Raw genomic sequence first — 15,731 nt, 5'->3', positions numbered from 1 at the left:
TTTAATTAGTTTTCCACTTATTTGCAGAGCCTTAGAAAGGAATGCACAGCAGGTTTAAGCTACTTCCCTTCCTAACATGTGTGTTGCAGCCTAACATGGCCAGGAGTAACCATCCGTGTTCAAAAGATGACAACCCCCCCAAGAGAAGAATATGAACAGTATGCATACAGTCATATGCCGGGAGCCGTGTAGTTGAATGCCAATATCTGGCATTCAGAGACAGGCAGAGAGTCACAGGGGTGTCTGGAGTGCCAAGACTCCCCCAGGCCTCACAAGTGGGGTATGAAATGTGGGTTAGGGTGGGGAGAGAGACAGGGCTGTCTTTAGCATATGCGCTGCCAGGGTGCAAAGATCTGCCCAGCACCCCCAAATTTAGTTTAGCCCCCAAATTAACTTTTATTATGCTTATGTCAGACACCACGCTTACGCCTTATCTCTTGTTTACAAAAGAAGGGAGGAAAAAAGAAAGAAACTTTTTTATTTGCTCATTTATTTACAATGCACTTATACTTAAGTATACAACACCACCACGCTTAAACTTATTAGGCACCTACTTAGGAGAAACATCAGTCGTGTCAAAGCTGCCGCTGCCCCCGCTGCCGCATAGCAGCTCAATACAACACATAACATAATATTTTGATGTAAGAGTTATTTCACATGCACGGCGCCATTGAGGATGACAAGCGCCGTCGTTGTGTCAAGCGTCACCATTGTGAATGACAAGTGCCACTGGTAGCGCGGCGCGTCTTTGGTAAATGAGCGCACAAAGTCGAAAGTCCTTTAGTGAAACAGTAGGTATACATTTCGGTCATACCTAGGTATATATGTATTTTGTTTTTCTAGCTTGATCAAAATTACTATTTCATAACAGATAGAAAGTTAAGAGCTTAGGCGGCTTCAGTGGCGGGTGCCTGGTGCCCCCCTGAATTTGGCACCCGGGTGCCTTGCACCCCTTGCACCCCTGGGTAAAGACAGCCCTGGAGATAGAGGGACGTCCCCTCCTATCTCAGGAGCATCCTAACTGTAAGCTCTTGTCTGGCCAGGGATGTCTTCCTTGCATTGCCACAGTTGGCTCAGAGCATCTTAGGGTAATTAAGAGTTGGTGCTGCTTGGTGCCCTGGCTCTATCTACAATTGTGCCATGTTTTCCTGTTGGATATCCTGTTCCACTGTACCAAACATTGAGCGGGCCAACAGGATTGGTGCTTCAGATGCCACTTTCTGGCTCTTGATCAGAATTCCAAGTGGCAGCTTGAACTCTGGGGGGGTCTAAGCAGTTTGGCCTCTGGATCTCTTGGAGGCAGCAGCTGCCACCTCCTGTGTCTCACACGCAGCCTCAACGGACAGCAGCAGTCCTGGTGCACTGCCGGCCCCAAGCCACTGTCTTTGCAGGGCTTTTTGTTCATTTCCGTACTAGTCACCAGTCTCCCATTAAACCTCTGTAAGCAGCCTCTTAAAATTAGCCAGGCCAAATCTGTGCTGTTCTCTCGAATGCAATGCAGCAGCAATAAACATGGCCACTGCTGCCCTCTGCTTAATTGTGCACACTGAGTTTTAAGTGGAAATGTGTGAAGACTTCCCAGAGACCCAAAACTTAACTACTTGGCCTTTTAGCAACTACATAAATCCAGGCCACTAGCTAGACTTGTTCATCGGAGTTTTTCAGCCTACTGTGAAGAGTATTTTGAAAGAGAAAGCACAGAGGAAAAGCTTGGAGCATCTTGGTATAGGAATGCTGGATTTCAGAAGAAAACTGTGGCTTTGCTGCCATCTAAAGGCCAGTGGATGCATTTGCTGTGAAGCTTTTCGTTTGCCAGTTCCTTTGAATTTAATCAGCGGCTGAGGAAGAGCATAAACTGGAATAAACTGAATATAAAGGGGTGTTCTTCTAGTAACTGCTTGCTGGGCTTAAGAGGCACATGTTGCCAAACTGGAGCATTGGCTGGTCCTTAGCAGGTGTTCCCCTGTTGTCTTGAACTCCATTTTTTCTCCGGCCCAGCCCAGATGATGTGGGCCCCAGGCTGGGGACGGCTGGTCTATTAGGGTCTCCAGCTTAGAGTTTTATGCCTCCTACTGCTTACCCCAAATGCGTGATTGAAGAGTGATGTTCTGTAAAGCCTCCTTCCTCACTTTGTTCATGTGCTATCCTAGCTGGATTTAGGCAAGGCCTGGTAGGAACAGGTGCTGAAAACCACCCCAGAGCATCCCTGGTGTCCCTGTTTGGTTCTCCCCACTCTCTCTGCACCTCTTGATAGGAGCAACTGTGCTACTCTTCTGCCTTGCCTTCCTGGGACGTGCCTGGGTGGTGGTGAGGAAGTCACTGTTCTGCGAAGGTTGTGTTTGTGTGTGTGTGTTTGCAGGCCAGAGTGTTGTGTGGGGAGACTGCTGCAGCAACTTGTGGCTGTTGGCTTGTGGGTTGGCCCAAGGGTCCATCGTCTCTTCTTAATATCCGTGCGAAACGGTGAGGTGAGGTGGCCTGTGGTATCATTAGTGTGTGCTGAGCACACACTCTTTCCACATCTGATCCTAGACAGGCAGTGGCTTGTGTGAAGCTTAATTCAGGCAAGACACGAGTACTGCTGGCTGGAAATGTCATTGATTTCAGGGTAGGGATCCAACTAGTTTTGGATGGCATTTCCTTGGAGACTAAGGAGCGCTGCATGGCTGTGCTCTTTGATCTGTTGCTCCGCCTAGGTTGTCCCAGCAGTGCCCAAAAGTGCTTTTACCATTTTAGGGTGGTACAGCAGCTGTAGCCTTTCCTAAACAGATTTTTAAAAATGTTTTAATGCTGTTTGCTAACTCTGTAGATCAGGGGTCAGCAACCTTTTTCAGCCATGGGCTGGTCCACCGTCCCTCAGACCATGTGGTGGGCCGGACTATATTTAAAAAAGAAAAAGAAAAAATTCCTGTGCCCCCAAAATAACCCAGAGATGCATTTTAAATACAGTAAAAGGACACATTCTACTCATGTAAAAACACCAGGCAGGCCCCACAAATAACCCAGAGATGCATTTTAAATAAAAGCACGCATTCTACTCATGTAAAAAAACACTGATTCCCGGACTGTCCGTGGGCCGGATAGAGAAGGCGATTGGGCCGCATCCGGCCCACGGGCCTTAGGTTGCCTACCCCTGCTGTAGACGGTTTAGGTTTTAAAAAGCAGAATATAAACATGTGAATCAACTGCAAATACTGGTATGTATTGAAAAGGCCTTTGCAAAGAGAGCAGCCTGCTTAGACTACATGCCATGGATAAAGTTGGAACAATGAGTTTAAAATCTGGGAATTTAAAACTGGGAAGTTTCAAGCAGCTGAGGGATGCCTTAAATTGCCGATATCCCCACCCTGGGGCACATAGCTGAAGCTGTGTCTGGTGGCAGAAGTGTTGCCTTGGGGGTCTGCTGTGATGGCAAAGCAGGCCAGGCACATGTTCAGTTCTCTGCTTCTGTGAAAAAAGCTGCTTGGATCCACACACTATGCAGTCTTTAGGACTTTCAGGGTAAACACAGCTCGCCTTTGGGCACATCAAATGCTTTTATTACAGTGAAAACGTCCAGCTGTTGCCTCTTGTCTCACTTCTTGGTGCTTTAATGGTGCTCCTGCAGCTCAGAAGCCTCCCTCCACTTTCATTCAAGCCGTCCTCCTTGTGGGTCTGTGCCTGCTCTGAAATCTGTGCGGAGTTATGACCTGGATCTGCCCCTGACGAACGGGCTTGGCTTCCGTTTCTCTTGCGCTCAGGTCAGGGTGAGGCCTTCCAGGTCCCTTTGGGAAAACTAGCAAAATGTTGGCCGCAGTGTTGGGTGTGGAGGGGCTTAAAATGGAAGCAATTTATTCTTTGCAGCACTAGATGGCAATGTAATTTCAGAATGTCCCTTCTGTAGCTCCTTGTACCTTGCCTAGAGAAGGGTTATTCCTGGCAGCGGTGTCCTGGTGCCTTTCCACATTACTTGAGCAACAGTGCTGTGCTTTGCTTCTGCATGTTGCCTTGACCTGAACTCACCTGCAATGCTGCATTCATCGTCTTGGACAGGCTTGCCCAGATCTCTCCTCTTGGGGGACCTGCGCTCACTTCCCCCTTGTATGTGTTCTTTGCACAGGCAATGAAGGATGCAAAAAAAAAAAAAAAGAATCAAAGAGTGCCTTGCTAGAAAGCGCTAAAGACCAACAGTGCAAAAAAGCTCTGCCTTTAAGGGCTTTTCTCACATGCTCCATATATATGTTCTCTGGCAGGAAGGTGAACATTCTTGGCAAAGGTTCTGTGCTAGCTTTGCATTCCAACACTTGGGATTGGGTGGCCTTCTTTCTTGCGTTCCTCGTTGCTGGCAGTTGCAGTGTTCTGCTAACTTGCTTAAATTAATTTGGAAGATTTATATACTCTTCCCTCCCGCCCTCCATACTGGTGATGCTGGATCATTAATCAATAGTAGCGTTTCTGCAAATTGACAGCCGGCTCCTTCGCCAGGAGGAAGGATGCAGTCCCTGTTGAGCAGAAGAACGGAGCACTTTGGTCTGCAGAAACTGTTTCCCTTCCGATCTGGGCACAGTGAAGAGCGGCAGAGAAGTGATCTGGGGAAGGAGAGGGATTATGCCAGGGCTCTGGTTGAGCTGCCCTCCTTGAGCAGGCCCACACAAGGTAGCCTCCAGGCAGTGCTGCGGTTCCGGGAAGTCATGCCTTGCCCACAGTGCTGTCTTGGTATCTGGGCATTGGACCATTTAAGATATTCTTGTTCGCAGTCTCTGGGGTTAAGCCAGCTGTGTCTGCTTGCCAGAGGGAGAGGGTGACCTGTACAGTCAATATGCCTTAACCAGGCTTCTGAAGGGAAGGGCTGGATGCGTGCCAGCTTGCTTCTGGGCTACCTCAGTCTGCATGTCTTGCTGAGGCTGTAAACTGAAGGGCAAGAGGATAATTAGGGCTCATTAGCAACTTTTTCTTGTTGTGGATTTTTCTAGTTGTGGATTTTGCGGCTAAAGTTAATTCGGGTAATTAACGAAGCCTTAAATGTTTTAACAATGGCTATTACAGACGGTTCTGTTGTGGCTTATGTAGGCCAAGCTCAGGGTAACCTTATGAATAGTTCAGAAGCTTGCATCATCTGCATCGCATCCTCTGTATCTGAAGAAGTGTGCATGCACACGAAAGCTCATACCAAGAACAAACTTAGTTGGTCTCTAAGGTGCTACTGGAAGGAATTTTTTTATTTTATTTTGTTTTGACTATGGCAGACCAACATGGCTACCTACCTGTAACTGATCCACTGCATGGGACGCATTGAGGTCGTGCTGCTATGCAACTCTTCAGTGGGGCTTGATCAGGAGCTGTTCCCTGTGGATTATGCCCATGATACTGTTCTTGTCTCTCCTTCCCCCATTCCTTGATTTCCCTCTCCTCCCTCCCTTGTGCTAAGACGTCACTCCCTTGGCACAAGCCAATGGACCAGGCTGCATCGCAGCATGGGCAGCGTGCAACAAAGGCCACTTAGACTGCAGCCTTCATGGGTACCCGGGGAGAAATGGCCACCTTTCAAAAGATCAAAACTCTGAAAGTTTCAGCCCTTTAGCTCTTAGAAAACTTGGGCTGATGAGATGTGGGTGGTGATTGCTGGAAAATGCAACGGGTGCTGTAGACTTTCGGTTGTCAGTGACAGTAGCATAAAAACCGCTTTGTTTTGTGTGAGTTGACACCTGGAGGGCTGATGAATGAAGGGCTCCACCCTTCTTAGTAGCAGGAGGTGGGAAGTTCAAGCATGCCTCCCAACCTCGCTCACCCCTCTTCCCCACTGCTTCCCACTCTGACCTGTGGCAAACCGTCTCTTCCTCCGGTGCTCCAGTTCAAGCACATGAGGATGGGTCAGAAGGGAATTTTCTTCACCTGATGATTTGGTCCCCCGGCCCACTCCCCCCCCCCCCCGGGATTAGATTGGCATGTGGAAATTGCACCCGCCCCAAATTGCTTTTGGGAAGGCTTTGCTGATGGGTCCTGCTTTCGGCTCTGGCAAGACGTTCTTTGCATGGCTTCCTTGAGTCATATGGAAAGATTTGTTCCGCAGGCACCTTAGGGTAGTGGAACTTGAATTGCTTCTCCTCCGCTTGTGATGCCTCCTGGTTTGGATTACATAGGTTGGTGTGTATATGTGAGAGAGAGAGAGACAGAGAGGGGATTAAATGCGGATCCCTTCACCTAAATGGGTAGGTGGGTGGGCCAGATCCAACACGGTTCTGGCTGCTTCCAGCTCACGCTTTTTCCATGCTGGCTGCCCCACGGGTATGGGGAGCCTGTGTTGTGGGCAGTGGTTGTTTGGCCACCTGCGCTGTTCCTCCCGAAGGCCTGGCCGTGCTGGAACACCGTGCAAGGGAAAGCGGAAATGAGGGAAGGGTACCCCAGCCACCTCCATCTGAGCCTGCCTCTCATTAGAGCCCAACACTTTTCCCAGCGATGGCCCACACGGCACGAACACTTTCAAGCGGCTCAGAGCCCCGCTGCGGCGCACTGCTGGATGCCTCCCGTTGTGACGGCCAGTGTGTTTTGTTTACAGCGCATCATAAAGATGATTCACTCCCTCCCTTAATATCAACCAGCTTGGAGGGGCTAAAATCTATCTCGCCTGGGTGTAGGGCTTGTTCCCATCAACCCTACACATGGTGCGAATCAACTGTCCTTCCAACTTGAAAGGGCCTGGGAGAGGCGGGCTCGCTTGCTGACGCACCGCTTTTGTTCTGGGGGGAATTGTTTCCATTGTGTCTTCGACAAGGAGGGAAGCAAAAAGTGTCGCTTGTGGCCAGTTCCCTCTCCATATTTCTCAGTTGGGGGGATCTGTGCTGGCTGGAGCAGGGCTGGCTCGCCTGCCTTCTGGGTTGCTCCTTGCATTTCCTGGCATTCGCTGAGGCCATATGCGAGCTCCCCCCCCTGCAAAAAACCCCCATCTTTCTCTCGTAGCCCCAGATGACAAAAGGCATGTTCCCTAATAAGAACGCTGAAACCAAAAATGCTCTCCTGTAGCTTAAATTGGAGTCATTGTTCTTTATTTCCTTTCTGATGGAGCTGTGTCTGGATCTCGGCAGCTCCAGGGTGGCTGAGTTGATTCCTTCTAATTGGCTTGGCCTTTAGCAGAGGCTTCACAGTTTCTTTTCCCTGGTCAGCCAGGGGTCCAGGCTCAAAGACTCTGGGCATATATGGAACGGAAAACGTTAGCAGTGGAGATGGTCATCTTGGGGTGCACTGACTGAAGCCCACACATCCTGTGGATTTTCCTTGACTGTTTAGATGAAGTTTGCATATTATGTTGACCTAAACAATGCTATTATTCACGCACATGCTCTGAAAGTGGCTCATTGGTGGTGTTCGAAATTGGCCAGGCGCATTTTGCACCTGGCTGTTGGCCACGTGCAACCAGGTGAAGATACTTGGGCGCCAGACATCTCTACCATCTGGAGGTGCATATATGCCTGGGGATAATTGGATCTTGCTGTTTTCACATATTAGCAACACATCCTGTAGAATTCTATCCGTTAGGAACCAAAAAGTCATATTGAAAAATATGACCTTTGAACTAAATAAATTCCTTCCAGTAGCACCTTAGAGACCAACTAACTTTGTTCTTGGTATGAGCTTTTGTGTCCATGCACACTTCTTCAGATAAACTGAAACAGAAGAAGAACAAACTTAGTTGGTCTCTAAGGTGCTACTGGAAGGATTTTTTTTATTTTTATTTTGTTTTGACTATGGCAGACCAACACAGCTACCTACCTGTAACTGGACCTTTGAACTGTCTGGCTCCCAAATGGCAACTAGACATTCCGTTTTGGTGTCTGTACCCTGCTTTAAAGAGCCATTTGGCACCTAGCTTATATATCTGAGTTTCCACCACAGGCTCGTTCCAATTGCTCTTTGCTTGTGTCTGCTTGCTAGCTTGTCCATTTCTGCAGGCAGAATGTGTTTGCTGCAGCCAAAACTGGTTTGTATCCCATGCATGAATGTTGAGATCTGGCCTTCTTGGCCCTCCTGAGCCCCTGGTGGATTGTGGGTTCCCATAATAACCAGTTGGGCTATTGGTTTTGATAATGGCCAGTAGTAAGGTGAAGGTGAGAGATGTCAAGCGAGTGATGGGAGCCCTTTTTTCTAAGAATACGCTAAGAAAATCCCATAAGAAAGACTGGCAGCAAAGTCCCAAAGCACATGCAATTCAGATTGTCTGTCACTAGTTGAGAACAGTACAGTTGTGGCTGCGGGTAAAGAACTGGTTTAAGTTGCACGCAGCCGGATGACCCCAGAAAGTGAGTGCCAAGAGTGTATATATTCTTTCCCCCTTTGAGGTTAGCAAAAGCAGGGGCCCGGGGTCACAGTGGTCAGTTAAAACCAGAAGATGATGCTATTGGCAGGCAGTCTTGTCCATTCCTCGCTGTCCTCCACCAACTGCCCGCTTCCTGGCTTTGCCCCATGAAGCCCCAACAAGGCCACAACCTCCTCATCCTGTTCCCTGAAGCCAGGGTCTCTGAACCCTTCACTCTTATCACTGAGCTGTGCTGCGTAGAAGGCTCTTTTCTATCCTTGCGCCTTAGAATATTTCAGTGCGGCCAACTGGCTTAGCAATGGCCGTAATAACAGCCCCCCCAACTCTCCTGGGGGTGGCTTGCTGTGCCCTTCTTTCAATTGCCGTGTTGGTTTTCTGTACACCTCAGGACCCAGCAGAAACACCTCTTCCGTACTTCTAAAGCCTTCCATAGCTACTCTGCTCCTTACTTCTGATATGTCTCCTCCAGCGATCCTCCAGCTCCACCATCTGCAGCTGTCTGAAGGTTTCCAGCTCCCTCTAGACTCTGCATTTGTTGCCCTCTTGGCTGGGAACTGCCTCCCCCATCTCCCGTGTGCTCATGGATGGAGCTCTGTGGATCAATAGTGTGGCCTGTTTCATCTGTGATTGCCAGCGCTCTCTGCTCTATGAAGAACGGAGCGTTTTCCTTCCCGCTCTTGGTGCTGAGGGGGCATCCAAACTCTTGCTGACCTCTCCCAGCCCACGCTGTGACTGTTTGCATACTTGTGCATTAAGCAAGCAGCTCGCTTTTTGTTCCACTTTATTTTTAACTTCTTCTAATAAACAAAATGCTAATGCTTTTATGTCGCTTAATGAGAAGAAAATGTCTGAAGGTTAAAAACCACCATGGCATATTTTGCCTTTTTAAATTGAAGTCCAGGCTTTCGTTCCATTTATTAATTGAAACCAAAAAGCGAGACGTTTCCGTGCCCCAGAAAGTGATCAGGCTGTCCCGGCATGTGAATTCCTGGGGTCCTCTGTTTTCCCTGCTGCCGGCTCCTCCTGCCTAAATGGATTTCAGTTGGGAGCTCCTCATTTAGGGGCAGCAAAGCGGCTAACAAGCAGAGGGGTCACATTTGGACCTGCACCTGTCAGCGGACCCTCCGGCTTAGGCAGAGTGGGTGCAGCGCATGCTCATCATCACACTTTCTGGTGACCGAAAAGCCCATTGGCATTCTACATGTCTTCCAAGGGGCTTTAAGTAGACTCTAGAAGAGAATTGTGTGTCGTCCATGCAACCACCCGGGGGCAGGGGGAATTGGTCTGATCCTGCCCAGGGCTCCTGCGTTTGTGGCTCATGCTGCCATATCCTGGCTCGCTCCTTGGGCTACTCCTGAAAGGGAACAGCAGTGGGTTGCATGTGAGTGATTCCCTGTAACGATGTGCTGCTGCTGCTTTGGGTGACTTGTCAGCTCACAGGTCAGCAGAGCTGAGTTTAATCTGTTAATCAAAGGGACCAGAAGCTTTGTGCGGCCCCGGCCTCTGACCTGCGGTTGGGACCCCAGCATGCCGTGAGCAGGTTGCTCGGGGGGAACAGCTTTTCACAAATGTGAAGGATATGCCCTCTCTTCGTAGGCTTCCTCTCCCTTAGCCCATCTCACCCCAGTGCAAGCTTGCGATGAAGAGAGTTGTGTATTAGGACTAACGCAAGCAGTCGCTAGGTGGCAGGCTCTCCTTTCTTAAAAAAAGGCACATTGCTAGTTTCAGATGAGAGTTGTAATGCACCAGGCTGCAGCCTGTGTTTAATGAAGACATACTAATATCCAGATTTATCACCTTTCATTAATTACAAGAGTGCTTGTTTTTTGTTTCCCCCCTGTATAAAAAACAAGTTTCCTCCCTTTGTACATGAAAATGCTGAGGTCTACATACTGTTTCTAAGACCAGATGATAAAATTTTACTACAATGTTGACGGTTTCCGTTTTCATCTTCTTGTTTTATCCCCACCCTGCTTTCCATCCCATATTTTCCTAACCGGCGAAACCTAAGAATATTAGCAAAAGCAACAAAGAGACTCACAGCACCTTACAGACTAACAAATTTTATTCAGGCATAAGCTGCCATCCACTGGAGCGAAGGCATAGACTCTGGCGCGTGATAACCCAGGAAAGCTTGTTCCACAATGAATCTTAAAGGTGCCACAAGAATTGTTCATGTCCTTGCAGCAGAAATGTTTTATGGTAGATGATGGTAAAACAAGCTATTGTTGTTGTTCAGTCGTTCAGTCGTGTCTGACTCTTCGTGACCCCATGGACCAGAGCACGCCAGGCACGCCTATCCTTCACTGCCTCCCGCAGTTTGGCCAAACTCATGTTAGTAGCTTCGAGAACACTGTCCAACCATCTCTTCCTCTGTCGTCCGTCCCCTTCTCCTTGTGCCCTCCATCTTTCCCAACATCAGGGTCTTTTCCAGGGAGTCTTCTCTTCTCATGAGGTGGCCAAAGTACTGGAGCCTCAACTTCAGGATCTGTCCTTCTAGTGAGCACTCAGGGCTGATTTCCTTGAGAATGGATAGGTTTGATCTTCTTGCAGTCCATGGGACTCTCAAGAGTCTCCTCCAGCACCATAATTCAAAAGCATCAATTCTTCGGCGATCAGCCTTCTTTATGCTCCAGCTCTCACTTCCGTACATTACTACTGGCAAAACCATAGCTTGAACTATACGGACCTTTGTTGGCAAGGTGATGTCTCTGCTTTTTAAGATGCTGTCTAGGTTTGTCATTGCTTTTCTCCCAAGAAGCAGGCGTCTTCTAATTTCGTGACTGCTGTGGTACTTCTGTGGTACCTCTGCTTACGAACGCTTCAGGTTAGAAGCTCCGCTAACCCGGAAGTAGCTGCTCCTGGTTGCAAATGTTGTCCCAGGATGCGAACGGAAATTGCATGCCAGAGGCAGGCCCCATTAGCGAAAGTGTGCCTCAGGATAAGAACAGCTTCAGCTTCAGAACGGACCTCCGGAACGAATTAAGTTTGTAACCAGAGCTACCACTGTATTTCTGTTAAATCTTACACCTTTAGTCAGGAAGCTGCTTGGGGATCTGCTAGTGGTTTCTGGCTTTGCACCATGCCGTTCAGCGTTGTATTTAGTACTGGGAGATGTAAGATAGAGGGATAATGGGACAAGTCCCCAGTACAGTGGTACCTTGGTTTAAGAACAGCTTAGTTTATGAACAACTTGGATGAAGAACGCTGCAAACCTGGAAGTAGGTGTTAACATAAATCTGACATTGGGAACCACAAGACAGAGAAACCAGTAGGAGAACATATCAGTCTCCCAGGACATTCTGTACAAGATCTCAAAGTAGCTGTCTTATTACAAAAGAATTTCAGAAATAGACTGGAAAGAGAAGTTGCTGAATTGCAACTTATTACCAAACTTAAAACCATGGAGAGACCTGGTCTGAATAGAGACATTGGATTCTTATTTCATTATACATGATAAAGCTATTTTTAGCCATCTTACCCCTCGCTTTTTCCTTTAAGACTAATTGCAATCGTTAAGAGTCGTCAACAAGTTTTCCACACCCATTCCCACCACCCTTCTGAGTAATACCCCTTCTCACTCTCTCACTGTATGGTCTGGTGATTTCTGTTTCAGTGTATCTGAAGAAGTGTGCATGCACACAAAAGCTCATACCAAGAACAAACTTTGTTGGTCTCTAAGGTGCCACTGGAAGGAATTTTTTATTTTGGTTTCTGAACTTTGCCTTGGAAGCAGAACATGTCCTGCTTCCTGTTGAGTGTGTTCCATTTGTAAATTGACTCCCCCGCTGCTATGGGAAAGCACACCTTGGTTTAAGAATGGACTTCTGGAACGGATTAAGTTCGTAAACCAAGGTACCACTGTAACCGCCTTGTTTAGGGTGCATTGTAATGAAGAGGGGTCTCTGTCAGGGCACTCCCAATACATGTCTTCTCAGAGGGTAATGCTATTAAGTTCAGTGGGACTTGCTCCCAGGTAAGATAGATAGATAGATAGGTGTTTATTCGGCATTTGCGCCCGTCATTGCTCCCAGGTAAGTGCGCATGGGATTTGCACTGGTTGTGAGGGGAGGCAGAGGAGCAGCTGCATTCCAAACTGCAGAGAAAGCTCAAGCGCTGTCTTTAGTCAATCCTAAACCGAAATGTTGGGAGTATAAGATAATAAATCAGAATTCTAGAAGAGAGCACATTTCTTCTGTTTCCTCACACCAGGGCTTGAACGCACTGCTGGGCACCCAGAGGTTTCTGCCCTGTTGTTGTTGTTGTTTGTTTGTTTGTTTGTTTTTTTATTTATTGAATTTATATACTGCCCTATACTTGGAGGTCTCAGGGCAGTTGTGCAATGGGATTTCCAGTTTCTTTTCTCCACCCTCCAGTCCTCTGCATGCCCCCCATCTGCTCCAAAGAGTCCCCTAGGATTTGGGGGTGCGTGTGGAGTTACGGGGGAAGGAGAAGGAGCAGAACCCCTGTTGCTTGAGTGGCTTCTTGCTTGTTCTGCATCTGCTTTTCATTGTGCTTTCTTCTGGATGCTGAGACCTCGCAGTCCAGCTTTGCACCAAGGATGTTCTTGTCCACCTACCAGCTTCTTCTCTCATCCCATTGCTGGCTCTGGGTGCTGTGTTCTAGATCCTCGGACTGTTCTCCTCTTATCCTTTGGCTTCCCACCCCTCCCTTCCATGCCCTCCCATTCAGCATTCTGCGGCTGAGCAAGCAGGTGGCAAAGTCAGCCATGCAGACGCAGTGTTGACTCCCGCTTCCTAAACGGTCCTCTGGCAGCTTCTCTTTTCTGAATGGTTGTTGCTCATAGCAGATGGAAAGATTATTTGTGAATCGCCATGTGATGACCTTAGTACTATCTCTCTCACTCTGCTGTCATCCACCTTGAGCACCGTTAGATGAAAAGCCAGGATATAAATCTTTTAAAGACCAAATAAATTGCTGCAGACATGGTTTAACTAATTCATATTTTCTTCTAAATATCTGAGGTCACTTTGCTCCTATCTCTTGAGTAATTCCTTGCACTTCTGTGACGAGGGAAGTGATGTGGGGGAAAAACACGAGCAGCAGATCTTGTTGTGGTGGGAATCATACTCTTCCTCTTGCAGTAAAATCGCCAGGTGTTGCAGTGCATCCTCCCTCCCATTCCTCCCCACCCTCAGCTCTCCTTCAGATTCCTTTAGTGAAGTTCAGTGACTGAGAGTGGATTCTGAAGGTGTCTTTCTGCCCAATCCCCTTGCGTTCCATCCAGGTCTGTCTACGATGGCGAGGAGCATGGGCGCTTCATGGAGAAACTCGACGCCCGCATCCGCAATCACGACCGTGAAATCGAAAAGATGTGCAACTTCCATTACCAGGGCTTTGTGGATGCCATCACTGAATTCTTGAAAGTCAGGGCAGAAGCCCAGAAGCTCAAGGTAAGGAATGGGATAAATCACTGTGGGCAGTGCTTAGGGTTTCTGTGAAGGGGCAATGAGCTCCTTGGAGGAGGCAGCAACCTCGGTGTGCTGGTCTGAAGGAGAACCGCAAGTCCAACTGCCGGCTCACTGCAGACCTATGTTGGAACAGCAGAGAATGTGCCACAGTCCTGGGTTGGATGCTGGTATGCAGGATTACTGCTTGCTATTTACTCTTGAGTAATAGCTGTAGCTTCCTTAAAGTGGGAGAGTAAAGTAGAATTTCGTTCTGCAAATAACACTGATCTCTGGTGCGTTTGGTGCACAAAGTGTTTTGAAGTTTATGCCACAAGAACAAAGAGGTGCAGTTGTTTGGCTCAGGGTAGCATACCCTGGAGCTGAAAGCTTGAGTGGGTGTTTTGGTTGAGTTGCAAATTGTGTCTCCCAGGCCCAGATACAGTAGAGCATCAAAGCTCCTTGATCCTGGGAGAGCCAGTGAGTGGGTGGGCTTTGAAGCTTCACTATCTCAGCCTGCTTAAAATGTTGCTTGGTACAAATTCTATGCCGGTGAGATCTGTGAATTCATGCCCTGTCCAAGGAAAGAGTAGGTTCCTTAGAGAGGCTTGCAAGAGTTTGGTGGCAGCTGTCCAGGGGACCAACTTGCATCTTCCCATTCAGTCTAACCATGAGATGCCTGGCTTCAAGGCTGATGTACGTCACTTGACTGTTGAAGCCTCTCCCCTTGCGGCCATGCATACTTCTGAGACAAAAAGTTATTTCCTTCCACATTTTCCCTTTGGCTACCAGCACCATTGTTCAATATTGTAGCAGGCTGAGCAGCTCCTGTGTGTAGTCGGAGAAACTCAGTCCTCCCTTTCCCTCTTCAGATGGTGGGAAGCACCAGTGTTCGTTCCTCCTTTGTGTGCTGATGAATTGCCTCCTCTGTTGGGATTGCCATGCTAGAAGCTCGCCCCTGTGGCCTGTGGTCTGTTGCAGCGCTGGGTCTGGGCTGGTGGCTGCCAGTTGGAGCCCCACTTCTGGGCTCACTAGGGCTGCTTCAGAGGCCTATTTCATTGGCCCTCTTCCATCCGTTTCCCACACTAAACCTACGGATTTCAGCTGGCCTGTGCATGCCTTGGTAGGATGCATTTGTGTTGCTTTTGCCCTCTAGGTTGCCTTGTGTGTGCTCTCTGAGGCATGGGGAGGCTGAAGAGCACCCAAGGCCTTCTTCTGTGACCCTGGTGCCCAGCAAAGAGGTGTGTTGTCGGTCATGAATAAAGTGTCACAGTGCTTTGGCTTTTGTTAAAACATCTCCCAATCCTTGGTGACATTTCATAACCGCACTCACTTTTCCTGGTATCTGGGATCAGTTTGCACAACAGGATTTCGTGTGGCCTCGTTAAACCAAGGAGCATCTTCCAGTTCATGCCGTCTCCTTTTCCAGCCAGACGCCCAAGATTTTCAACTAGGTGCTAATTGAAACAACGATGTGGTTTTCTCATTGCAGAACCAAGTCACGGACACAAACAGAAAACTGCAAATGGAAAGCAAAAAAGTAAGCCCAGGGTTCTAGTGTTGGGGGGGGGGGGAAAGTACCAGGTGTGGGCTCTGGCCATTGTATTGGTGCCAGAAATGTTGGGCTTGTGTGCCAGGGAAACAGTGTGACTCTGAGGTGTGTGCTGTGATTTCCTTGCCTGCCTGCCATTTCTCCCACCTGGAAGATGCACATTCCCTTGCGTGCATTTTCTGTGCCTCCTTGGTGAGATCTGTACAAGAATGCCCAACATCCAGATTTCAGACTGTGGAGCGTGGGAAATGTGAGTGCAAGAGAGCTCCTCTATGGGACGCCTTACAGGGAAGAGTTAGTTAGCCCAGAGTGAGAAGCTCCATGGCCCAGCCCCCCTCTCCCCCTCTGACGTGTTCCTTGCTGGTGACCTTCCCTCTGCCACCTGCAGCACCTGCCTTAAGTGGATTTCCTGCTCCCTCTGCCTTTCGTCCTTTGCTGCCTTGTATGTATGAAACGACTTCTCATGTAGGCCATGCTTGCTAGC

General features: G+C 48.5%; 1 protein-coding gene across 2 annotated transcripts in view; it reads left to right on the top strand.

Moving 5' to 3' along the window:
* The window catches only part of EXOC6B (exocyst complex component 6B), a 223,965-nt gene that overhangs the window by 14,920 nt on the left and 193,314 nt on the right, over positions 1-15,731 (top strand). For both annotated transcript variants that reach the window (XM_033161125.1, XM_033161126.1), the window contains exons 2-3: positions 13,536-13,701; positions 15,188-15,235. In XM_033161125.1, the coding sequence (XP_033017016.1) occupies positions 13,536-13,701; positions 15,188-15,235 (214 nt within the window). The remainder of the gene's footprint in view (positions 1-13,535; positions 13,702-15,187; positions 15,236-15,731) is intronic.

This window comes from Lacerta agilis, chromosome 9 (assembly GCF_009819535.1).
Source record: "Lacerta agilis isolate rLacAgi1 chromosome 9, rLacAgi1.pri, whole genome shotgun sequence".
Lineage (NCBI taxonomy): Eukaryota > Metazoa > Chordata > Lepidosauria > Squamata > Lacertidae > Lacerta > Lacerta agilis.
Note: the sequence above shows the minus strand (reverse complement) of the source record. Positions and strands in the feature narration are given on the sequence as shown.